Here is a 25,316-nt window from a genome sequence, read left to right as displayed (position 1 = left end):
ATTTTAGTTGAATTGACGAAAAATATTACAAATACATTAATATGACACTTTTTTTTATATTTTTAATTTAATAAATTGTGATATTTAATTAATGTCTCAATTTATATCTCAAGCTTATACTTTTCTACAAGTGTTATAAAAATCATGCGAGAAAATGTCAATTTTTTTATGGTTTTTTTCCAATGAAAATGGACATTGAGACCATGTAGATTCTATATGCTCTTTTGTAAATTTTTCTTATATTTTATTAGTCGTATAATTTGATTAGTTTTATTTATTTCAACTAAACAGAGAAATTAATGATAAATTAAAAAGAACGAAAATTACTTTATACTTTTATATTAAATTTATTAGATAATCCTTATAATTTTTTAAATTAAGATAATCCTTATAATAATTATGAATTACAATGTNTTATACTTTTCTACAAGTGTTATAAAAATCATGCGAGAAAATGTCAATTTTTTTATGGTTTTTTTCCAATGAAAATGGACATTGAGAGCATGCATATTCTACATGTTTTTTTTGCAAAATTTTCTAATATTTTATTTGCAATATAATTTGATTATTTTGAATTATTTCAACTTTATTTATAGAAAAAGAAATTAATAAGAAATTAAAAAGAATGAAAATTACTTTATACTTTTATATTAAATTTATTAGATAATCCTTATAATTTTTTAAATTAAGATAATCCTTATAATAATTATGAATTACAATGTTAATTTATTATCATTTGTTAGAAATTAAATTTTTTATATATGATATTTATAAACTGAATGTTACGTATATGTGTTTTACTACACATATTTATTTGATTGATATTATTTTAAAATTTTATTTAACATAAAATTATTAATCATCAATATTAATTTTCAGATTATTCATTCTGATATAAACTAATTATGTATAATATTTATTCTAAAAAAGAAGAAAGTTAACAAAATTCGCAAGGAGTTAAAAGTTAGCAAAAATAAAATAGATATTTAACTTAATAACAAGTTTAGGGGTTTTATTTTAATATCATTATGATAATTTAGTTAATTAAGAGAATTTTATTTGACAACCACTATATGCACTTCATTTAAATATATTGTGATTTTCGTTTTAGTAATATTCACTATTCTATTAATTATATTTTTATTTTTTTTCCATTGTGAATAATATTTGGATGAAAAATATCTTTGTTAATTTGATAGAGCTGTCATTATGTTATAATCACGCGAATTAAAAAATGTTATATAAATAAATGAATATATTTGATTTATCGTCATCATGTATTTTTATTTATTGTATTTTGATATATTTAGATTAATAAATACTCATAAACAATATGTTATTCAAACGATTTTAAAAATTATCTAAATCTCGTTATTATATTTTTCATTATTAGTCACCTGCGTGCATCGCACGTAATCATTCCTAGTACACCCAAATATAACAGAAAACCAGCTTTCATCATAGCTTTTCAAATGAGCTATTGCATCCATAGACATTTTTTTGCTATATTATTTTTTTAAATATTCTGCACATGCGTAGTGCACTAAACGTTATCTTATGTAACTCATAAAAGAATATATGAATGATATTTCTATAGATGCCGTGGGAGTATCTTAATGCCAATTGTACTCTTCAAGAATCGCTATTAAGAGTGGTGAAAATCGCATTAGCCAAATATGTTTGATTACAAAAAAAGAGTAACTTCTAACCAATTCAACATGTACAAGTAAAATGTTTAAAGTCTTCCCTGTTGATGAGTTCAGTTCTACGTGAGAATCATGGGGAAACAAGCGAACAAACATTTGAAGCTGAGTCAGAACTCTCGCGTGTTTGAGGTAAATCTTCCCTATCTAGCTGAAAACGTGGAAAAGGCGAACGAGTGAGCAAAAGTATTACAAGTTTCACCATGATTTTGAGCAAATCTATGCACTTGAAAATCGGTTTGTGTTCTGTTATCGTCATCAGTAGACAAAAGGTCAGCAAGAAACATTTTAGTTTCGGGGGGATCTTCGACATTCACATATCCTTCAAGCATTTCGACGACGGTAGCCATGCTCGGCCGAAGCTTTGCTTGGTCTTGTATACACCACAAAGCTACACAAACCATTTTTTTCAACTCACCTCTCTTTATCCCTCCATCTTCAACCAACCTTTCATCGACAATCTCCGAAAGTTTCCCTTCTCTCAATTTCCCAGCCACGATCTTGGGGAAGTATTGGAACTTCTTTCTGGACGAGTCACCATTGGCTTGTCCGAGCGAAATGATGTTTCTCCGTCCACCTATGATTTCTAAAAGCACCATCCCGTAGCTGTAAACATCGCACTTCTCCGTTACCCCGTTTTCTAAGAGCCATTCGGGGGCCAAGTAACCTTTGGTTCCTTGGAGTCTCGTTACGATCCTACTTTCTTCTTTGCCTTTGAGTTTTGAGATCCCGAAATCTGCAACTAGTGCTCTAAAGTTCTCGTCTATTAGTATGTTTTCTGGTTTTACATCAAGGTGCAATATACACGATCTGCAATCAGAGAAAGCCATGCCGTTATTAAGGTGGAAATTTCGTTGTGGGCCAAGCCAAAGGGTGCCAATACTGCGCTACACTGGCCGGGATTAATTCTACCGATATCTCAATACCATTATATCATATAGATGTATCGTATTTTAGTTTTAGTAGAAGTGATGATTCAAAGATCTACATTTCACCATATGATTGAGAAAAATACTTAGCATATAAATATCCGGTGCCAATGAACCTGGCAGCTTTACAAACATTTTGTGCCCTTCCGCATTATTACTCAAATTTTGCTTAATAAGCTCCAAAAAAATCGAGTTCAACAAAAAAATAATATTTTTTTCAAGCTCCAAATCTTGCTCAAAATCCAATAATTTGATCAGGTTTCAATTTTATACAATTTGTTTGCAAGACGACTAATTTTTCGAAGAAATTTAACACTTAAAAGCTCGATGGACAATTTTGAACTTATATATACCAGGCTTGGGAAGTTTTTCGTAAAGATGAATTATTTATAAATAAAATTCTTGAGCATATGGAAGGGCGGGTAATATCAAAACTTGCCTGCAGTCATGGTGCAAATAAGACAGCGCTTTGGCCACATCAAGAGCAACTCTGCACCTCAAGTTCCACGGCAAACAACCGCTCCTCCGCCCTGTGCTATCCATCTTCGGAAATATCCAATTATCCAACGACCCGTTCAAAACAAACTCGTAGATAAGAAACCGCGGCCCCGTCGAAGCAATGCAGTAACCCAACAGCCTCACCAGGTTCACATGTTGAATACCAGCAATCGCCGCTACTTCAGATTTGAAAGCCTTCTCACCGCCGCTGTCCTCTCCGTCGATCCGTTTCACCGCCACCGCAGTTCCGTCGCTGAGTATCCCTTTGAACACAGAAGCGGATCCCCCACGGCCTACTAAAGACCGGAACCCATCCGTCGCTTCCTCAAGTTCTCGGTAGCGGAACTTCGTGGGAACCCCGGCCACCTTCCGTAGGAAACTGTATTCGATCCGAAGCTCGCGCCCCTCAGAATCGTGTAACTTTTCCAGCTGTTTTCTGCGGCTGGTGTAGCGGAGGCGGATGAAAATGACTGCGAGTACTGCGAAAATGGCGGCAGTATCTGCTCCGCATATGAGGAAGAAGGTGCGAGATTGTTTTAGGGAAACACGAGCGACTATGGTGAGAACGATGAGTAGTACGATAATGAAAATGGCGATCAGATGTGCTTTTCTGTCCTCCATTGACGCTGTTACGTTGCAAGATTTTCATCTTTCCCACGCCGATTCATGTTAACGGTGGTTGACTTTTGAACAAGAGAAAGGTAAGAAATTTTCATGAAGATTCAGACTAGTGTGTGCTCAGATCACTATTAACGTTGCTTCTTTGACTAACCACGGGTATTATGATGAACTATAAAAAAATTATAAACATCATATCGATGATCATATAAATATATAGCGTAAAGATACAATATATCAAAACTATAATATTTATATATATATAAATTAAATAATATTCTGCTTGTCAAGTTATTGAAAAATAAATTTTACGGTGAAATTAATTTCACTCTTATTATCTTCGTCAAGTTATTCAAAAAATAAACTTTACAATGAAATTTTTTATTTTATTCTTATTAAATGAATGTTTTAATAAGACTAAAAAAATTAGAATTAGTCAATGTATTTTGTGGTGATGATATATTGATTAAAAAATAATACTAAATATAAAAATCGAATCACATATTTTAGATGGATAAAAAAATAGAAGTAGCCTTATAGTTGGGACCCGGGACGGTGGTATATATATTTTTTGATGACAAAAAAATTGTGTGAGACGGTCTCACGGATCGTATTTGTGAGACGGATATCTTATTTGGATCATCCATGAAAAAATATTACTTTTTATGCTAATAGTATTACTTTTTATTGTGAATATGAGTATGGTTGACCAATCTCACAAATTAAGATCAGTGAGACTGTCTCACATGAGACTCACTCTTTTTTATTAAATGGTAGCTTTGTTAAAATAATTTCTAAACTCACACTTATGAGGACTACTTTTGATATTTTTTAAAATATTTCTTCTTTTAATTAATGATAAACACGTTAACTTCGATATTCCAAATCGAACTTATCAAAATATATAACATTTTTTTAATACGCATTAATATTACTTAATAATCATACAAATGCACAAATTTAGTGTTGTGCTTAGTTAATAGTGATCACATTTTTTTTAGAAGTAATAGTTACCGATATTGATTGGGGTGGATTGTACAACTCAAATGGAAACCGAGTGTTTCGTGGTTCAAAAATGACGAGAAGGGTGATTGTTCTCGTTGAATCAACTGCAAATTCGGTGTAACTTCCTTCATGGTGTTCTAGTGGAGCGTGGCTAAAGATCCGAGCCATATAATTTTTCAATTCTTCTGCGCCCAATAAAAGAATTCTCTCTCCGATCTCTTTATGGCTTTAAGTTTTCGCATGAGCTCATCATCTGATGCAGAACCGATGCGAGAGGGAGAATAACCAACTATCTTTACTTTAAAAATAGTCTAGGCATTCTTATTATTTAGGAAGATAGTCAAGAGATTCCTTGAATCTAGCACAGTTGAGAGCTTGAGTACAGTTCCAGCACAATAACATGACTTATTTTTCCTGCACTTGATTATTTGCCTTTGAGTCTTATCACGCATGGAATTTATAATAAAGGATAGACATTACGTTGGATTATAATGGCTACAAGAAAAAATCGTAGATTACTAAAAAATGGGAGAACGATTTTTTCCTCTAAATTTGAGTTTTGATTTTATAAATTTTCAAATTTTGATTTTGGTACACTGTATTTAAAATTTTTCTTTCTTTGGCCATGCTAATGTGACAATAGATAATAAGTCAACAATTTTTAATAACACGTCAACATTTTTCGGACAATTCAAAATTTTTCCGTGTCATATCAACATTTTTCGGTGCCAATGTTTACTCACCAAAATAAGTTTTAACACTAGAAATTAAATTCTACCACTTTCCGCTCGGTTTCAATCATTTTAGCTAGTTTTTTTGAATTTGTAAAGAATTCTGGCGGATAACTAAATGACAGATATGTAGAAGCTATTATTATTATTATTATTATTATTATTATTATTATTTATTCTATTTTATTAAAATTGAGGACATGATAATAATCACTTAAAAAATACATCAGTTTTTTCTTCTAATTTTACCTTATATGATACTAATATTACATTTTTGTTTTTTGTTTTTTGTTTTTAAAATTTCAACACAAACTTTTATTTTTATTTTTTTTATTTCAACAATTCAAATATCAATTTAGTCCCTCCATAATTTATCAAATTTCACTTTAGTCCATCAATAATGATAAAAAAAGACTGTACACACACGCATCACGTGTGCATAATAACTAGTTATTATTAAAGTCGAGACATGAATATTAACTATTTTAGTATATCAAATCGTCTCACTTTTTTTTTAAATACTAATTTCCCATAAATACCGTTATTTTTAAATTAAAAAAAAACATAATAAACAATAGCAAGTTTGATACGAATATATATATTAATAGAAATTGTTGTGTTCTTTTGTCCCGTTTTGAACGTTGACGTTGTTAATGTGAACAAGCTGTCTGTCCCGTTGGAATGTACCAAATTCAACGTCAACCCAAAAATATTCGAAATTTTAAAATTTATTACATTCAAAAGCCAATATTATCAATAATTAACCAAAACTAAAAAATATAGACTCTAAACGCTACAAACGGAATATTTTATTCGCTTAAAAAGGACTGTTCTACATTTCTATTGGCCTGCTAAAATTAGGATTACTATATTACCAAATATGGCTACAATTTTGACAATTATGTTATGAAAGAATACGTACCTGTTTGACTGTTAACTTTTCAAAGACTTTTAAATTGAATAAGTTTATGATTTCCCATAAATATATAAATGCACTAGTGAATGCAAGTACGAAGTTAAGAATCCTTGTCTGCAAGAGATATTAATGTTGAATTTCTTCTCTATACTCCCTCACAAAGCTCCAGGTAGTTTGTAGAAATATTGAACATTTCTTAGATTGCTTGAAACATATAAGAATATACCAGAAACCTGAAATGGAGTTGCTTGAAACATATAAGAATATACCAGAAACCTGAACTGGAGTTACTTGAAACATATATTTTCTTCTTTGATTGAGTTGCCAGGTCCAACTGCTTAACAAAGATCTGAATGTGGATCCATTTTAGATTAATCAAGTATAGAACTCCATCTTTTACATCAGTTTTTTTAAAAGAAATAAATTTTAAATGGTTATTATGGTTGTATGCTTTGCCTATTTCAGATTAATTAATCAAGTATAGAACTCGATCTTTTTTAGGTTAGCTAGTGGGAATTAAATCAGTGGCATCTCCAAATTAAGTAAAGGTGATACCCGATACTTGTAGATTTTGTGAATGATATATATCGTCAAGGGAATAATTGCAACTATTTTAAACTTGTCGTGTATTTTTTCAATATATGAAATTTATCTCCTAATTTCCTTAAATTTGATTCTTAGGATTATCGACACAATCCATCTTCGAAATGATTCGACAGATCTTCATCCGTATTTTTGTTCTTGTTTCAATTTTATATCACGTATATTTATTTTCTTTTGTTGCCAGACCAGTGAAGATAGAATGATGGTCGTTGCGTATGTACGTATTTTTTTTTGTTGATAAATTTAGATAAAATATTTTATATAATTCTTGATATATAATTATTTTTTCTACGTCAAAAAATTGATAAATTAACTAAAAAAAAGAAATGATATAAAAGTACAAATTTGGAATATGAAAATGGCTTCAGCAAAGTTAGTTATTTAAAGAGTCTCTCTTATTTTTATATGGTATAGATAAGGTAATTTTTTACATATGAAGCTATTGATGAGAACGTAAATGTAAATATATTTGTTTGACATGTTTACCCACTGCTAGAGATTTTGTTTGGAAACTTCTAAAAAATTATCATGCGTAACTTGGCTAAAAAAATCTATAATTTTATTTCTGGATTATTTTTTAAGAAAAATGCATTTAAATCATCAAATTAAAGAATTACATTTTATTCTATCTATTCTTGAAAATAAACATTACTTTAATTCACATCTTAATTCACCATTTAACAAAATTACACCTTACTCTACTTCACATCAAATTCAAGATTTATATTTTAATATTATTTTGTATAACTTTAGATTGAGTGTGAAAAAAACTCGAACCAAGCGACAAAGACATATCGACCCTCCAATTAGAGCAAATGCAAGAAACCGACACCAACTTCTGATAACGAGGTTTAAAGTTTACTGCACAAAGAATCAAACACAAAACAACTAAATCCCTGACATAGTCAACTGTAATCACTTCAAGAAAATCCCACAGAATCCCAACCTCTATAAAAAAAAACAACAATTAAACACATTATACAATAAAACAAGATGATCACAAATGAATAGAAACACTATAATGAACCAATAATTTGCCACCTGATTTCCGGGTGAGTCAAGCTGTAACTTAAGCTGTGCCACCAGGGGAAGAAGACCTTGGCTCTGTTGGGGGCGTTTGACTGTCTGACCCCCCTCGTAATGCATCATCAGACGACTGCCGTAATGCGTCATCATTATCATCCCTTTTAATTTCCCCGATCATTCTGACAACTTCTTGCATTGCTGGTCTTTGATCTGGCACCATTGCTACACAGGCCATACCTATCTGGAGAAGCTGTACCATTTCTTCCTCCACATTGTGCTGTCTCATTAACTCCACGTCAAAAACTTCTGCTGTCCATTCTTCGCGTACGACACTTTGTACCCATCGAGGCAAATCGACCCCTTCATCACCTAATGAAGGCTGATTAGGCGATTTGCCGGTTAAGAGCTCTAAGATGAGTACTCCGAAGCTGTAGACATCAGACTTGAATGTGACTTTCTTGCTTTCAAGCACCTCAGGAGCACGGTAGCCCATGATGCGATGATTTGGAGGGGTCATGCCCGAGAATAGGGGATTAAGCCCGTATTCCGATATACATGCATCAAGATTGTCTTGTTTGAGAAGGACATTCGAGGACTTGATGTTTCCATGTGGTAAGTTTCCAAATGCATGAAGGTGTGCTAGTCCTCTGGCAGCACTTGATGCTATTTTTATTCTGCTGTCCCAGTCTAGTGGGGTGCGACCTGAACCTCGACTACCTGTATCGTACAATAGCCATAAGCTCTTATGTGAATACATGCAGGAAACAATGAATATCAAAGTAAAGCAGTCCGACATATCCCAGCCCTTCATTACAATGCCAGGTCAGCCAGTTTAGTTATCAGACAATAAAATTGTTGCACATTCGAGATAGGCATTCTTTAAGCCGCAATTAGTCTGAGTTCTTCTAAGATATGATGGAACACAAAATTTATGTACATTCAAATGTTGAAAAGTTCTGTAAGCTAAGTATGACATTCATATGTATGTGTACGTTATGAAAGGGCAAAGTTAGATAAAAAAAAAAAAAAGAAGCAAGAAAAAGTATGTAGTCATCATTGTATCATGGTTTTGTTTAAATTAAAAAAGAAGAAAAGTAAAGGCAAGTTTTTTTATTGGGAGAGAGTAAGCTTTACTGCAACTTGAACTTTGGGGACTTCAATGAAACTTTTATTCCATAATAAGTAAAGTAATACAAGAAAGAACAAGATTTTAGAATTTTTAACCTTTTCACTTTAAAAGTAGTCTGTTTTAGTACGTCCATCCTTACTACATCTTGAACTTTGAGAAATTCACTTGAAACTTATTCCACACTAAATTAAAGCAAGAATCATAGAACAATGACTAATCTCAAAATGATTACCCGATTTTAACATTAGCAACTTTTTTCCATCTACTTTGTTTTAAAAGAAGTTTGTTTCATTAAATATATTAAAAATAAACCAAAAGAAAATAGTATGGATCCTTAAAGTTATGCCAAAAACTTTTATTTCCCAACAAGGAATTAGGATTGATTTATGGGTGGGCTACATTTTCACGAGTGGACTCTAACAAATCCATGAGTTAATCTACGCTCATCGGGAACAATTCTCTTCGTATCCAAAAATCATTAGATGTAAAATTACATGTAACAAATCAAACTTTTTTAACTATACACCTTAACTTTAAAAATGCATATCCAGCCATCGTGCTGGATCCACCCTTATGTTTTCCCTATAGATTAATCAGTGGGTAAATACTATGCCCCTTGAGACTTATACATGTACACCTGACCATACAAGTCTAACTTTTTATTGTCTTTTATTCTTGATCAAACATTTTCTATTGTATTAGTCAAATCATCACATGCATGATGCATTATGAAAACAGACGCATAATTACTACACTAAATTAGATCAGTTGCACTTTCAATAATGAATGAATAAAAATAATTTAGCTACTGAAATAAGTCCAATAGAGGAGGGGACAAAGTACCCATCTTTAGCGTTTAGCAACTACAAAACGCTCCATTTACACTCATTAAAGCCTCAAGATTTAAATCAAAATTATGCAACATGATCGATGATTTCAGATCTTAAACTATAAAAAAATAAAACAAAATTTCTTCTCATAGTTATCACAAAAATTAAAAATTTAGTTATTCACAAAAAAAAAACTTTCAAATATTGATACATGCTATACAGTTGAATGTATCCATAAACAATTTTATAAAATGTTTAAAATTACTCTTTAAAATTCAGCAACTTGATGATTCATTATAAAGATGAAGTTTTTTTTTTTTGCAGGCAAATAAATATATTTTAAGAAATGTTTATGAAAATTGACTAAGGGGAAAAAACAAAACAAAATAAAACAAAAAAAAAATCAAGAACGAAGAAGAACCCCCCAAAAAAAGAATTGGCATTTTTTTAAGGAAAGAATTGGCATTTCCAGGGAGAGTGGCAGACAATTCTTTCAAAAAGCCGACAATTGTGCAAGATACCAGTGGAAATTATTCATTCCACATGTATGTAATTGACCATTGAATTGCATATTTTTCCCTTTTAAAAATAAAAATAAAAACGGCAAATTTAAAATCAGTCTGTGAATTTTTAGAAAATTAACGTTATAAACAAAATGCAAATCAGATTTACCAGGAAAAAAGAAACAGAGAAGAGGAAGAATCAAATTTGACGTACCATGAAGAAGAGCAGATAAACTCCCGGCAGGCATGTAATCACACACCAGCAATTTCTCATCCTTGGAGTAGTAGAAAGCTCTCAGTGGCAGCAGATTTTCATGCTGCAATTTCCCAATAATTTGCATTTGTTGCTCAAATTCTTTCTTTCCCACCGCCACATCTTTCAGCCTCTTCACCACCACAGTTGTGCCTTCTTCCAGCACCGCCTTGTAGCTAGTGCCCACACTCCCTTTTCCCAATACTTCTGCTGAAGCCCTCAACAAATCCTCCAAATCGAAGCTGTATCCATTTCCATTGAAGAATACGAGTTTGTTTCTTTCCGCTCCGTCTGTGGAACCTCCTGTGATGTCGTCTTTTGATGACGAAGTTCCGATGTCGAGTACTGGCCCTGCTGCCCTGGATGCAGAGTAAGGTTTCGGCGTTTTTGTTGTTTCTCTTGACCTTTTCTTTCTTAGTAGAAGGAATATTAATGCTAGTATGAGCAGCAGCAGCAGTACACCGCCGGCGACTGAAATGGCAATGATTGCTGCTGTCGATAACTTTTTATGCTTTTTATGGGGTGGAGTGAGGATTGGAGGTAATGTAGGGGAGGGGGACGGCGAAGGGAAAAATGGGTTGCACGGAGGCAATGGGCCGCCGCATAAATCTACATTTCCGGCGAATGCGGATGCCGGAAATTTGGCAAGTATGCTAGGGATCGAACCATTGAGATTATTGTTAGCCACATTGAAATCTACGAGACCAGGAGGAGTTATACTCGGGATTTTACCGCTAAATGAATTGTTCCCTAAAAACAAACCGGTTAAATGAGTGAGATTGTTGATAGAGAACGGAATCGGGCCGCTGAAGTTGTTGGAGGATAGGTCGAGACGGATCATCCGAGATAACTCGGTAATCTCAGTCGGAAACTCGCCGGAAAACTGGTTCCCCTGCAAGTACAAGCTGCGGAGAAGTTTGAGCTGGGAGAATTCCGCCGGAATGGAACCGGACAGCCTATTGGAACGTAGACTCAACACTCGGAGCTGCGTAAGCCTACCCAGCGTGTTCGGCGGAATCTCGCCGACGAGGCCAACACCCGGTAACCTCAAATAGTAAACAGATGAATTGGTAGCATCGCACTCGACGCCCACCCAAACACAAGCCGAATCGGACTCATTCCACTGGACCCGGCTCTCGTGCGGGACTTGCGAGATGAAATCGAGGAGCGCTTGCTTGTCCTGAGTGGGCTCCGAGCGAACCCAACAACCACCGAGTAGCAGCAAGAAGAAAACGGCTTCCAGAAGAGCCTGGTTGGGAATCAATGTCATTGGAGGATGGGAATGGAGATTATTCAACGGAGTTGTGTGGGTGAGAATAATTTGTTCTGGCAAGAAGCCATGTGAGAAAAAGGCAAAAGGAGTGTGGATTTTGAGAGCGCATAAAGAGTGAAGAAGAAAGGTGAGAAAACGAAGAAGAGTAAGCTACAAGTAGGTTGGTTGGTGTAAATTTAATTAATATACCTTTTTTAGTTATAATTTTGAATTGAAATTCCAGACAAATAAATTTGGAGCCAATCTTGGTCACCGCAATTTAAATTATAAAATTATTATTTGGCCTCTCGTAGATCCGTTTGGAAATATATATGCACAGAACCATAGGTTTTTACGGGTCAATAATATTTTTCATTCATTTCAATAACATTATATCACGTAGAGTCCTTATATTTTTATGAAAATTGACATATATATTAATGACAACAAGTATTAACTTTTCTACATGAGAAATAATCCATAATCCGGTTTTTTTTACTTGTACATGATCTGGTTTCAGCATATAATGGATTTTTGGTGCTCACCAGTTCACAAAAAAATATTTAGTTTTTGGGAATGGGATCCAGTGAGCTTGGCGTGTGGAAAAAAAAGCAATTGACTACGTCTCCCACAATCACACAAGTCGTACTGTTTTCCGATCAAATGGATATCTTACCAATCAAGGGATCCTTGGCAAAATGTGATATATAACTAAATTTTATTTCTGAAGACATTGAGAATCGGTGACGACTTCGCTTCTCTGTTTTCCAAGATTTCAAAATACTTTATTAGTATTTAGTTCAGTATACATGTTAATTATCCTTCCGACCTCGTATAAATAGAGTTATTTAAGCTGGGTTGTGGCTGATCCAAGCTCAGGTCAATAAGGCGCACACGTAAAATTATTCACTTCTTGGCACGGGCAATACAAAATTATGAATTCACCGTTAAAGCAATTAACAGGCTTCCTATCGAATAATAATTAAGATATAAAAGCTTTCGCTTAATCTATAAGTTCCATCATTAGTTTGCAAATAAATTTTATCACGAAAGGTAGATGAAATAGTTCAGCTCCTAAACAACCACATAAGGTAAATCTTAAACAAAAAGTTGTACACTATTCGATCTCCAACAATAAGTTTGACAACAAACAAAGCCATACCGAAATTAATAAATATGCCTAAAATATTCCATATTTGTGTATTTCACCAAATGGCACTATAAATCTTCACAGTTAATCAACTAAAGATCGAAAAGAACGCCTGATTATATAGATATGGTGCACTGCTAATGTATGTGAAAGCTAGGAAGTAACGTCATTTTGACTCTCATAACTTGCTCAACACTAAAATTTGAATTATCAGCGTTAAAAAAAATCTAAAAAACGAACATACAGCATCCACAAATGCCAGAATTTACAAAATGATTTCTCTGTCTCTAAGGTGTAAAACTCAGATAACGCAAAGAGGATGCACCTGAAATTTACCTTTAAAATATCTAAGGACGCAATATAAATACAGAAGAAATAAAATGCACCTGATAATTCTGAAGCAAATTCCTACAACAATGGCGTTCAGTAGTATATTACAATGTAATTTTCTCTGTACCAGTTCTCTCCCATATTCTGTTTTGAAGGATGGAACCTAATCCAGCGGACAGCAAGATATTAAACCATCGAAATCCCTCCAAAGAATCTCCTGAAAAATTTAATGCTCGATATAAATCATGCATAAGAAGTTCGCCGTGCGTAAAATTGGTTGGCTCCAACAGAATCATTAAGGATGCTTTGATACAATTTTTACAAGCAGATTACTCGTAGAAATTTTTTTACCACGCGCATTGAGGTTGCTGATGTACATATAAACTTGACTGCATCTATAATAACAGATATGGAGTAGATACTTCATACACACTTCCTACATCTACTGATTCGTTCGTATCTAGTTCATGGTGCATGGATGAATCATATTCATAATGCTGCAGATAACCTCAACTAACGAATACTGACAAGCAAAATCATTAAAATAAAAGGTTTAGTTAAGTACACAATATCAGGCAGAAATTTCATAATTTCCTAGGGTAGAATGAAAATAAACATGTGCCATATTTTCCCAAATTATCTTATAAGTGTCCCAACAATTGTACTCAGTGTTGTTAAAGGCACGAGTGCCAGGCCCAAGTCCGTGCACCTAAGGACACCCCAACCACACTGACATCGAAGACGTGTCCAGATGAATAGCGTTCCTTTTACCATTTTCTTATTAAATCAGGGTTCTTATATTTTCAGGGTTTGAAGGAGTCCCACAATAGTCCAAATTAAATTACCACCCTTAAACCTAAGCCCATCCACTGGCATGCCTCTATAATGACGATCACCAAACATTTGAATTTCTGGTTTAGGCAACATTTGAATCAATTTGCTAAGCTTGAATTGAATTAAATATTGTTTTATATATGAGGCTTGCGCCTTGTGCATTTCATAATCATAATGTACTGTGTTTTGGCCTTTACTCGCTATCCTTCATATCTGAACTTCTTTCATTACAATATAGAATTCATGGAAGGTACTAATGTAACTATAATAATGACGAGATGAGCGAAAGTCACCTATGTAACATCTAAAAAGAGTACCTATTTTATTTAATTTACAACATCAGTTAGTCCTTTATATATAAGTAATAGCAAGTTCCTCGTCTACAATTTGTCATTTATGTTCTTTTCTAGATAAAATTGCCAACATTCGTTCATTCTTTAATATTTTAACTCTTGCATTCTTTCAAATCACACGTCCCTGGATTCTGGAATTCGGGCCACAATATAAATATAGCGTTACAGTAAAAATAGTCAACAAGAACGACAATACGTGTTTTCATTTGCCACTCAAAACTAAGCTACGATAAAAATAATATAAGTTTATAAACCTGGTGTTGAAATCTGACCAAAGTCAATAAACATATTTCTAAACTAATATATCACGACACATAAATATGAATGCAAGCAATAAAACAAGAGCAAAGCAAAAGTAGCAATTAATTCATTAGTATAACAGAAAAGTCGAGAAATAATAGAAGAAAGTTGGTACACGTAAACATGAAATTTAATGACACCCAAAGACACACACAGGAGGATGTTCATTCTGAAAAACATCACAAGAAAATCATGACCACAACCTCTAAAAAGAAATCATGAACAAAACCAACAAACGTCATTTAAACAAGAGAGATAAAAACAATAGAAACATGAGAAACAACAGATTTTTCTACAAAACAGAAAAGGCACAGGAAATCATTTAGAGGCGATTTCTTCACATTCCAATTCACTATTAGAGTTACCTGCATCAATCTTCAATATTCTCCAATGAAGTGTCGGTAGTATCATGCTCGTCATCTTCCATTTCCCTTATTTTAGCAATTTCCGCTTCAGCACGCTCAACAATTTGCTTCCTCTGCAACTCTAACTCTCTGTGAAAATCCTGTCTCATCTTCTCTACTTCCATCATTTGTCTCCTCTTACTCTCTTCAATCTTTTCATATATCTGTCCAAACTTCTGAATCGATCCAGCCAACAACCGAGCAGACTCGGTTTCCTGTCTCTCACCTCCCAGGCCCTCCTCCTCCTCCTCCTCATCCTCATTATCCTCGTCTGACTGCCCTGGACTATCCCTCATTTCGTCCAATACATTAGACCTGTCCAAGTATACACGTGGATTCATAAAAACATACTCCCCCGAATCAACCCCACAGCCCAACCCACAATGACCTCTTGTCCTCATGTTCAACAAAACATCCATTTTCTTGAAAAATACCCATTTGCTTCCGTGCCCACTTTCCACTTTTGCCCTTTCTTTTTTGTACTTGTTCTTGAGAACATCCAATTGGTGCCTACACTCCACCACCGTCCGCTCAACTCCACTCATCTCCAATACTTTATCAGTCACCTCAGCCCAATCCTCAGCCCTCAAACTTCTCCTTCCAAGCTCCATATACCTTTCTCCCCAAACTTCCAACAGCACAAAGCTCTCCTCCTCACTCCACATTTCCTTGCGAGGAGTCAATTCATAAGTAGATACAAAAGACTCCAGCTTTCTCTTCTTGGGATGCCTCTTCGAGTCCTCATAATACCCATTTTGGGCAAAATTCTGATCAGGGCTCCCTTCATCTTCATCAACATCATCGTCTTCATATTCTGCTGAGTTGTGGGCTTTGTAAGGGTAGAAATTGGGGTTTTTCATCGAGAATTTGAGTCTGGAAATGTAAAGCGGGCCTTAACTTGAAATCTGGTATTCTTTACTTCTGGATTTATTTTAAGAATGAGGAAAATCAAATAAAATAAAAATGTGCGAGAAGAATTAAAAAAAATAGATGGAAAAAACGATAGCTTCTAAAGCATGAAGCATCATAAAATTTAAGCAGCATATTTCAATGGAAATAAACACGAGAAGAATCATACAAATGAAAAAAAATAAAGTTTCCAAATTATCCAAAAAAAAAAAAAACATTTACATATCAATACACTAAGCACGTAATTATCAACGCTCAAATTTTTAGCATCTAATAATTAGCATTTTTTTTTTAAAATCAAATTTCAGCACCTAATTTAAGAAGTAGATTATAGGAAATTTGAAAAGCACATCACATAATTCATAAATTTAATAGAAAAACTGATAATCTTCAAGAGAAAAAAACATTGCAACAGAGAATGGATGAGAAAAAGTACCTCAGATCCGGAGTGTTTATGTAAGCCTAAGGTGATAATGGAGGTAGAAAACGAAGCTTCTGTGATGCTTGGGAAAATATTAGGGTTAGCTCAACTTGGCTCCATCTACTGTTTTGCAAGCTACGCTGGTCGAAGTTCTTATATATTAATAATATATAATTATCATTATCTCATCATTTTCGCATAAAATTCAATCAGAATCTTACTCGGAAAAAAACATTTAAAACGTACAAAATATATTTATAAAAAAAAAATACAAGATTCACTTCCTAAAAAATTAAAATCGACAAAAATTCATCACATCCAATGGTTGAGTGACACTTCATCGGCACTTACATAGGTGTGCACGGTACGTGTGCAGCATATCAAATATATATATATATATATGTATGTATATATATATATACATTTATAATAATAAATTTATTGATTTATTTGGGTAAATACAATTTACAATGAATTTCAAATTACAAATACGTAGTTATTTTTTTTGAGTTGTACAACAAGTCATGTTTAAACTCATCCAGTACTGGACGGGTTAGACTTGATGAAGTGAATCGGGGCTGATCCTTGTATTTAACCCGGTAAAAACTTGTCCCGTCAATTATATACTTTCATATTAAACATATCACAATTAAATTAAAATTTTAAAATTATAAATTTTTTTAAAAGTAAATAGGTAGTCTCAAGAACAGATAAATTTCACGGGGAGAAACAATTCCTGCATTGTATTCATCAACTTTTACCATTTAAAAGAATTTAGGATATTCTGATTGGGTTTGTTTAAATTTTGTTAAGAATCAATTCGATTGTAGTCGATTTACATATAATTGATTTATACCCCAAAGTATTTGCCAAGCCCAGAACATATAAAAAGCCCAATAATGAATAATTGACCCATTTAGTAATCTATTTAAGAACATTAGGCCTTTCGTGACCCAAAGGCTACGTAAAATTATATATGAATTTCGTCAAAAAGTAATATTTAAGGTTTTTATTTTTGATTTGACATGTAAGAAGCATATTTTTCTAAATTAATTTAAATAGATATTCAAGTATTAATAAAAAAATTTTAATTTTGGTTTACTCAAATCCATAAATTTTATTTTTTTAAAAAAAAAACTTCAAAGACATGCCAAAATATCCATTTTTTTAAAAAAAACATATTCACATTTTTAATGAACTTGTACACGTAATTAATATTTTATTTCTTTTGAAGAAATCTTGCACATGTAATGAGAAATCGGGGTTGGAGACCAAGGTCAAATTTTTCGGCCTAACAAGAGATAATATATGGAGTCATAAATAAGGCATGGGGGACACCATATAAAAATATCCCAATAAAATAAATTTATTTTAAAAAAACAATATAATCCATTACATTTAATATAATGTTTAAAACATGTATATTTTAAGAGTAGCACTCTTGTGAGACAGTATCACGAATATTTATCTGTGAGACGGGTCAACCCTACTGATATTCACAATAAAAAGTAATACTCCAGCATAAAAAGTAATAATTTTTCATGGATGACCCAAATAAGATATATGTTTCACAAAATACGATCCGTGAGATCGTCTCACACAAGTTTTTGCCATATTTTAAATATTAATAGTTGAGTGTACTACGTTCGATTAAGTCGATAAAGTTGACTATCCGTAAGGTTAGGGATTGTATTTATGATATCTCCAATGTTTGGAAATGGTGGCATTTAGGTTCACAAACTGAAGAAGATATCATTTTTAACCTTCAAAATTAAATATCTAATGGAGTACTTAGTGTTAATCAATAGGTTAATTGGTACGATCCATGGTTTTTTGGATAATCAATGGATTTTTGTTTCGTCGTAAAAAAGTGTGTCCAATATATATGCATATATAAAAACTATTATTTTATAGAAATATGTATAAATTAAATATTAGAGAGAGTAATATATATATATATATCACATGGACAACCTGGAAGAACTTGAGCCCCTTCTCCTCTAATATGTAAAAATAGTCTTCAATAATAATTGAATAAATAATTGTGGCCCTTCAATTATATGTATGCATGAATTATTCGATTCAGGAATAAGACAAATATTCAGGCACAAAAGTCTCAATATTAATCATAATTCCAATAATTCTAGCATGGTGTGTGTATACGTAAATGTATGTATACGTACAAGTGTTTATACATATAACATGAATCTTGTGAGACGGTGATATATATATCAATATTTACAATAATAAGTGATATTATTTTGCATAAAAAGTAATATTTTTATGAATATCTCACAAAATTGATTCATGAGATACTCAAATTTAAGCAGCTACTTGAATTTTTTTTACATATGACACGGGGCATAAAATTTGATTCAACCTTTGAGAAACATACTAAGATACTCATAGCTATAAGATGATCATTAATTACTCAATCTATATACCAAACATTATATAATTAATCATACTACACAAATCACTTATATCTTTTAATTTGTTTATTAATCATATTACACATTCACATCATTCAATTATCTATATCACATACTATTAATCCAATTACGATATTTATATTCACTCACATATGTTATCGAAAAAAATATTAACATCACATATAAAAATAAATGTCGGATATTTAAATAGAACATTAGAACAATGCGTCAATGCCCTTGTCTCACGTTGGACAAATATATTCATAAACTAACTCTTTTTCACCCACTGTGATTGGAGTGGTTGTCTGCAAAGTCAAAAACTCACAGTACTCTTAGCCACTTCTCTGACTCATTATCAATAGGTTTAAATTTCTCCGGTGTTGATGTTCCAATTTTTGGAGACCTTTGTACTTGGAATTAATATTTGTGATTGCTGGCAGATGAAATTAACATATGAAAACTTTATATACTCCTTATAATTTTTTAAATTCATATATTTGTTCAATCTACATGGGATCTAGCTATTGCATTTAATATTATGTCTGATTTTCTTTAATGAACATGTGATCTCTACTAACTATGAATTATACTATTCTTATAATGAGGATATTATATTTCAAATTAAAAAAATTAAAACATTTTGATTGATATGTTTTAATTATGTGGTGAAAAAAAGTGAATTATAAATTGGGCGGAAGGATTAATTTAAAATACTCTTGAACTCATGTGAGACGGCTTTCCGTATTAATTTTGTGAGAAAAATGTTCAATTTGAGTCATATCTGAAAAATTATTATTTTTTATTATAAATATAACAAAATTAATTCGTCTCATAAAAAAAATCCGTAAAATCATCTCATAAAATTAGGAGTGCTGTTTAAGAGGGGGGGTGTTTGTCTCGATTCATCTCCCTACGAAAGTGGGATATTTCATTATGAATGCATTTATTTTAATATTTACTTCTTGAGATTCCCGATGAATGTTTGACTTTTTCGATTGTACTTTTGAAACTTCTTCCTTAAAAGAAAAAAAGTCAGTAAATTGTGAAACTTAAAATTTAATTATTATTTAGTCTAAAAATACTAATAATTATTTTCTGTGAATTTCTTTGAGTGACCAGACAACTGCATGCCTAATTTAAAACACAATAACATAAATTTCACCAATCATTGTTCGCAACTAATTTAATCTGTCGTTACAAATTAGTAATAACTAAATTTTATGCCACATTTGTCTGTATGCATGTGCTCCATTGGATAGATGTTAGCTAGCATGATTTAAGCATGAAAAAAAAATTAAATTGCATTTATTTATTAACTAACGTGGCCTACAATTTGAGAACATGATTGTATTCTGAATGGAGAAAAGAAACCGTGGAAAAGAACCAAAAAAATAACTGTTCCCTTTTTTTTTTCTTTTTTTTTTTCCCTAATCACAGAACTGATATAAATAAAAAAACCCAATAATCTACTGTATCAATCCCAGTTTACTTATGAAAAATGAAAAAAGAAAAAAAAACAGAAGCAAGAAAGATGATCAAAGTGATCTCAAATCTGTATAAAATACTTGTTGGGTTCTCTCATTCTGAATAATGATGAATATATGCGAGATTAATTGATTTTTCAACGGAACTCACGTTCGTATATTGATAACATATGTTTTTAGATACATTTTGAGGTATACAGTAGAGCCCATGAAATTTCACTTCTTCGAGATGTATTGCCTCTGAGACCTGACCTCATGTACGGGAAAAATATGTAGAATATTCATGTAGATTTCAAAATTAAATAAAATTTATTAAATGAAGGCCATAGAAACATTGAACCACTCACATCAATAATATATTATCCAAAACAGATATTAATAATAATAAATAAAAAAACATACAAAACGAATAAAAATACTGAAAGAATTTGCAAAATCTTTCGACTGACGAATTGTAGTACTATAAAACACACTTCTAACCCTCCCAACCCACTTCGCAATATGTCTTAGTTTTATCTTCGTTCTCCAAGGCGAAACTTGTGGCTCCACCACCGATAGGATTATTATTTAATAATAATGGAGGAGGAAGGGAAAATATGCATGTAAACAAACACACATATTCTTTACAGGGGAAGCTAATAATCTTTTGGGATTGTAAAGGTACCATGAGGAAGGTACTGCGTTACAGCAGAGTCCTGGAAAGATTGTGTCTGTTTTCGGGAGCCGATAATGATAAGTCTTACGATGAACATGAAAGTAAGCCATTGATTAGTGCAAGTAAAGTTGAAGTAATTCCAGGCTCACCATTGAAGCTCAAGGATCTTATCTCTGGAGCCCCTACCCTTGCCTTCCAGTTAAAGCCTAAGGTATTTTAAATTTATTTGTTTGAATATTAATAAAAAGTTTATTCATACTTGTATGATTAGAGATCTGCCTTTTCAATGATATATAGTCTTGTTCTGCTAGTTCTTGTAATGGTTGAATTTTTGGTGCCGATTGGTCGCAAAGGATCGCAGGATTTTTTCGTGTTTACGTCTCTTTCTCTATAATTAAAATCATGCTTTCGTCAATATCGTTCTTCTCTGCGAACATATGCATATGATTTTGCAGATAGTGGTGATGAAGGTTTCAATGCACTGCAATGGCTGCGCTAGGAAAGTAGAGAAGCACATTTCCAAGTTGGAAGGTAATGTGCTCTTTAATTAACTAATTTCTGCTAAATTCATCTGTCATATTGATTATCCTCCACCAAACAAATTCAATGCCCATAAGTAAAGATTACAAAAATCATGTTCTCAGAAACTAAAATAATACTGTTTATATTTATTGGAAACAGGAGTGACATCATACCAAGTGGACTTGGAAACGAAGATGGTAGTGGTAAGTGGAGACATTGTTCCATTCGAAGTCTTGGAGAGTGTATCTAAAGTTAAAAATGCACAGCTTTGGGAAAATAACCACCCTTGATCTGTTTCAAATAAATCTCTTTCGGATTTTATTATGTATAATATAATATTTTTAGATCGAAGAATGAAATTGCTATAAATCTCTGGGTTTCATCAAATTTATGGGGTCATCTGCAGCATCGATAGGTATTAGGCACCTGCACATTTGTTATGACAACATCCATTGAAAAGGTAGGAACCGAATACCAGACACTTTGCAGCTGAAAATGATAACACATTCCAAAAAGCAAAGCAAATACACCAAACATGTTTAGTGTTTATATATTTTTCGATATCTGTATTCACACCCGTAACATGTTTTATCCGATAGAACGAATGCATAACGCAAGTCCATGAAGCTCTTTTACAGAAGGTATAGATTGAAAAAGCATTTTTGTAGTGTTGAAGGGTTTAGAAAATTCATAATTATCAACTCTAAAATACCCCCCACAACACTAGAAGTTTAAATCATCTACTCTTTACATTTCTTGAAAAAGATATAGAACTAAAGGATACTTTACCATGAAATCGAAAAACAGTTCCAAAATTTCTTCATAAAAAACCAACTATTGACTTTCAACCCATATACTTTTATATCCAAACTTGAATGTTAATTTTAGCTTTGATGAACTCGAGCACCGCACATCATGATATTCAGAAGTCATTACTGGCGCCATATTATCATGATATTCAGAAGTCATTACTGGCGCCATATTATCATAGTCCATAGATCAATACTCCACAATAAATAAGAAGTTTTAAGGCAAAAGACAGAAAAAAGCAAGTCATGGCGCCCATGGTTCCTAACATCTTGTTACATCACAGCTGCCAATATATGTACACAGCTTATTAAACAGACGAATCACAACAAAGTCGTCTTATACATTGGTGAAATAGAACTTGTCCAATAGAAGCCATCAAACCGTTTCCTGGAAAAAAAACAACAAATTGTAGTCAGAATTCAAACATAAGCTGGAGTTGCAGGGCCATTTTAGTCAGAATATACTGCGTTTAAAGCCATGATGATAGTTCAGTCATCATCAACATACACTCCTATGACAAAGAAATCATTCCACGGATATAGTAGTACCATTCAGATTGCTTATAAGGTTCAAGTATCTCTTAATCGTGATAAAAAGAAAGAGCCAAGTGTTGGACATACATCTGCAGGCTTATAGATGACGAGAATAACACAACATAAATGTGTTTAAACACTAACCCAACCCCATGCTTTGGCATGCACAATTGTTGTCCCCAATACAAAATTAATGGGATGAGTTAAATCTCACCACCAGTTATTTGAATGAACCTACTTGACATATCATCCACACAACCAAAAGTAGGGTGTCATTGTTTGGCATGGCTAATTTTCTCTTCCTGGACCAAACAGTATTAACACAGGGCACAAGAACAATAAATCCAATGAGAAACTTTTCTGGCATAAATGTAACTTCATAAGAACCAACCGTCAAGAGACTAACACTTCCATATGCGACGACGAGTGTCAGACACTTGAACAAGGACTTCCCCCGCGCGTCACAAACAGAATATACTGTTGATTCTTGAATTCTTCTCCCACCTCAAGTTGGCATGTTCATGTAAAATACAACAACTGGACAACTATTACACCAGCTGATTTTGAGTCAGTAGGTTGATTGTAAACCAAATACTGGTCAAGAAACTATCATTTCAATTACACTCGGAGGGCCCATCTTCCAACTTTCTAAAAGAATATTTGGTCGCCTCTTTCTTAATGCTTTCATAATCCTTAAGTCATGTCCTAGCATTTACTTAAATAAAATTTATCAATTTATCAGTGAACTTTAACAGGTTGACAAGACTCAAAAAGTTGACAATCGGCAAAGAAACCCATGCCTCTAATACTTCAATTGAGGGAATCCCATTAATTATACTTCAATTTTTTCCTTCATATTAATGCGAAATCAAGTTATACGCTCTCAACTCGAGTATGTGATTTCCTGCATTTTACTGAGGAGGAAGCCATTTTAATTCTTGGAATTAATGTGGATATCAGTTAAAAACTTATCCGATGATCAAAGTACTAATCTCAAAAGAAATAGCAACTTAATGTCAAAAGGGTAACCAAAATAGTTTTTTTTAAAATATATTGCAAAAATCGACTTTTTAGACATGAATCAACACACAAGCATGAATATATAATCTAATCCTACTTGGAATCAAAATCTTCACATAAAAAAATCAAAAAATAAAAAATCTGAAAATCAAATCCCAATTGACAGCAAATAAGCAAACCCTAATATTCCAGATAAATCCAATACACCCAATTTTCAACCTAAAAAAAGGGCAGCAGAAGCATCGAATTAACAGAACGGTTCGAATGATATTCTTAACAAAAAAAAGGTTGAGGAATACCATCAAATATTACGAAGAAGCAGACCGGCGTCCCTCGCAGTCAGGGGAGCGATCGAAATTCTTGGAAGGATACTTAGCAGTAACCACGCCAACCTCAAACACCAGATCCTGGTCGCTAGATCTGATTCCAGTGATACCCCACCACTTGAAAAACGCCCTGACGCTGATCCCTTCAAGCTCAGCAATCCGATTCTCCACAATCTTCCCCGTGATCGTAGGGGAGTACGTAGCCAGGTAATTGTCAGGAGGCAGCGTCACACGGCAAGATTCCCCCAAATTTAAGGAGAACCTACCCGAAGTGCGGTTAATGGTGTAGGAACTGACGCCTGTGGGGAGAAGGCCCAATGGGAAGCCATAACTCATCAACTCCTTGTAGGGACCCTCGTTTGCATCGAATGATTGTGAGAATGGAAGGACGACGAAGAAGAGGAAGAGGAAAATGGAAATTCGTGGAAATATAGCCATGGGAGAATCAAGAAAGTATGACTTCGTTAGAGGAAGGAGGAGCGAGACTATTACGAGTCAAATAAAGCCATATAAGATGAAGTTCGGATTGAATCAATTGTATACACAGATTTTCCTTATTCAAAATTATTTATATTTGTTTTTTTTTTCTTTCAAATTTTAATTATATATTTTCAAAGAATAATATTAAAATTAAAAAATAACGTACTAAGATTATGATCAATCACAAAACGTTTAATATATAAAATAAAAATTATAATTTTCCTTTTTTTTTTTGGATTAATGTTTTTTTCCCTTCAACTGGGAAAGATTGTGAGATTTAGTTAGGTACAAAATTCAAATTATCATCTAATATATATAATAAAATAATTTCTTAAATATGATTGCTTTGTCAAATAA

At 32.9% G+C, this 25,316-nt stretch overlaps 5 protein-coding genes across 6 annotated transcripts; 1 reads left to right on the top strand and 4 right to left on the bottom strand.

Annotated features, from left to right (window-relative positions):
* Nucleotides 1-1,645: 1,645 nt before the first annotated feature.
* Nucleotides 1,646-3,901, bottom strand: LOC140968108 (probable receptor-like protein kinase At5g20050). Its single transcript, XM_073428954.1, has 2 exons — nt 3,072-3,901; nt 1,646-2,513 (listed from the first exon to the last, which is right to left on the bottom strand). Exons 1-2 carry the CDS (start codon nt 3,749-3,751, stop codon nt 1,847-1,849), a joined length of 1,347 nt encoding a protein of 448 aa, XP_073285055.1. The 5' UTR covers nt 3,752-3,901; the 3' UTR covers nt 1,646-1,846.
* A 3,918-nt stretch (nt 3,902-7,819) lies between these two features.
* LOC140968107 (probable inactive receptor kinase At2g26730) lies at nt 7,820-12,186 on the bottom strand. Of its 2 annotated transcripts, none has more exons than XM_073428953.1 (2): nt 10,702-12,186; nt 7,820-8,742 (listed from the first exon to the last, which is right to left on the bottom strand). In XM_073428953.1, exons 1-2 carry the CDS (start codon nt 12,012-12,014, stop codon nt 8,073-8,075), a joined length of 1,983 nt encoding a protein of 660 aa, XP_073285054.1. In that variant the 5' UTR covers nt 12,015-12,186; the 3' UTR covers nt 7,820-8,072. The 2 variants fall into 2 exon arrangements, with proteins under 2 accessions (XP_073285054.1, XP_073285053.1); XM_073428952.1 differs by having other exon boundaries at nt 7,820-8,746; nt 10,706-12,181.
* A 1,280-nt stretch (nt 12,187-13,466) lies between these two features.
* On the bottom strand, nt 13,467-16,855 carry LOC140968154 (trihelix transcription factor ENAP1-like). The gene is made up of 3 exons (XM_073429016.1): nt 16,713-16,855; nt 15,329-16,288; nt 13,467-13,693 (listed from the first exon to the last, which is right to left on the bottom strand). The coding sequence occupies exon 2, from the start codon at nt 16,225-16,227 to the stop codon at nt 15,334-15,336; it is 894 nt and encodes a 297-aa protein (XP_073285117.1). The 5' UTR covers nt 16,228-16,288; nt 16,713-16,855; the 3' UTR covers nt 13,467-13,693; nt 15,329-15,333.
* A 4,229-nt stretch (nt 16,856-21,084) lies between these two features.
* LOC140968119 (heavy metal-associated isoprenylated plant protein 5-like) lies at nt 21,085-22,177 on the top strand. The gene is made up of 3 exons (XM_073428970.1): nt 21,085-21,479; nt 21,724-21,799; nt 21,950-22,177. Exons 1-3 carry the CDS (start codon nt 21,210-21,212, stop codon nt 22,078-22,080), a joined length of 477 nt encoding a protein of 158 aa, XP_073285071.1. The 5' UTR covers nt 21,085-21,209; the 3' UTR covers nt 22,081-22,177.
* Nucleotides 22,178-22,745: 568 nt separating this feature from the next.
* LOC140968120 (uncharacterized) lies at nt 22,746-25,002 on the bottom strand. The gene is made up of 2 exons (XM_073428971.1): nt 24,453-25,002; nt 22,746-22,987 (listed from the first exon to the last, which is right to left on the bottom strand). The coding sequence occupies exon 1, from the start codon at nt 24,915-24,917 to the stop codon at nt 24,462-24,464; it is 456 nt and encodes a 151-aa protein (XP_073285072.1). The 5' UTR covers nt 24,918-25,002; the 3' UTR covers nt 22,746-22,987; nt 24,453-24,461.
* Between the last annotated feature and the right edge of the window lie 314 nt (nt 25,003-25,316).

This window comes from Primulina huaijiensis, unplaced genomic scaffold (genome assembly GCF_012295235.1).
Source record: "Primulina huaijiensis isolate GDHJ02 unplaced genomic scaffold, ASM1229523v2 scaffold3245, whole genome shotgun sequence".
NCBI classification, from domain to species: Eukaryota; Viridiplantae; Streptophyta; class Magnoliopsida; order Lamiales; family Gesneriaceae; genus Primulina; species Primulina huaijiensis.
Note: the sequence above shows the minus strand (reverse complement) of the source record. Positions and strands in the feature narration are given on the sequence as shown.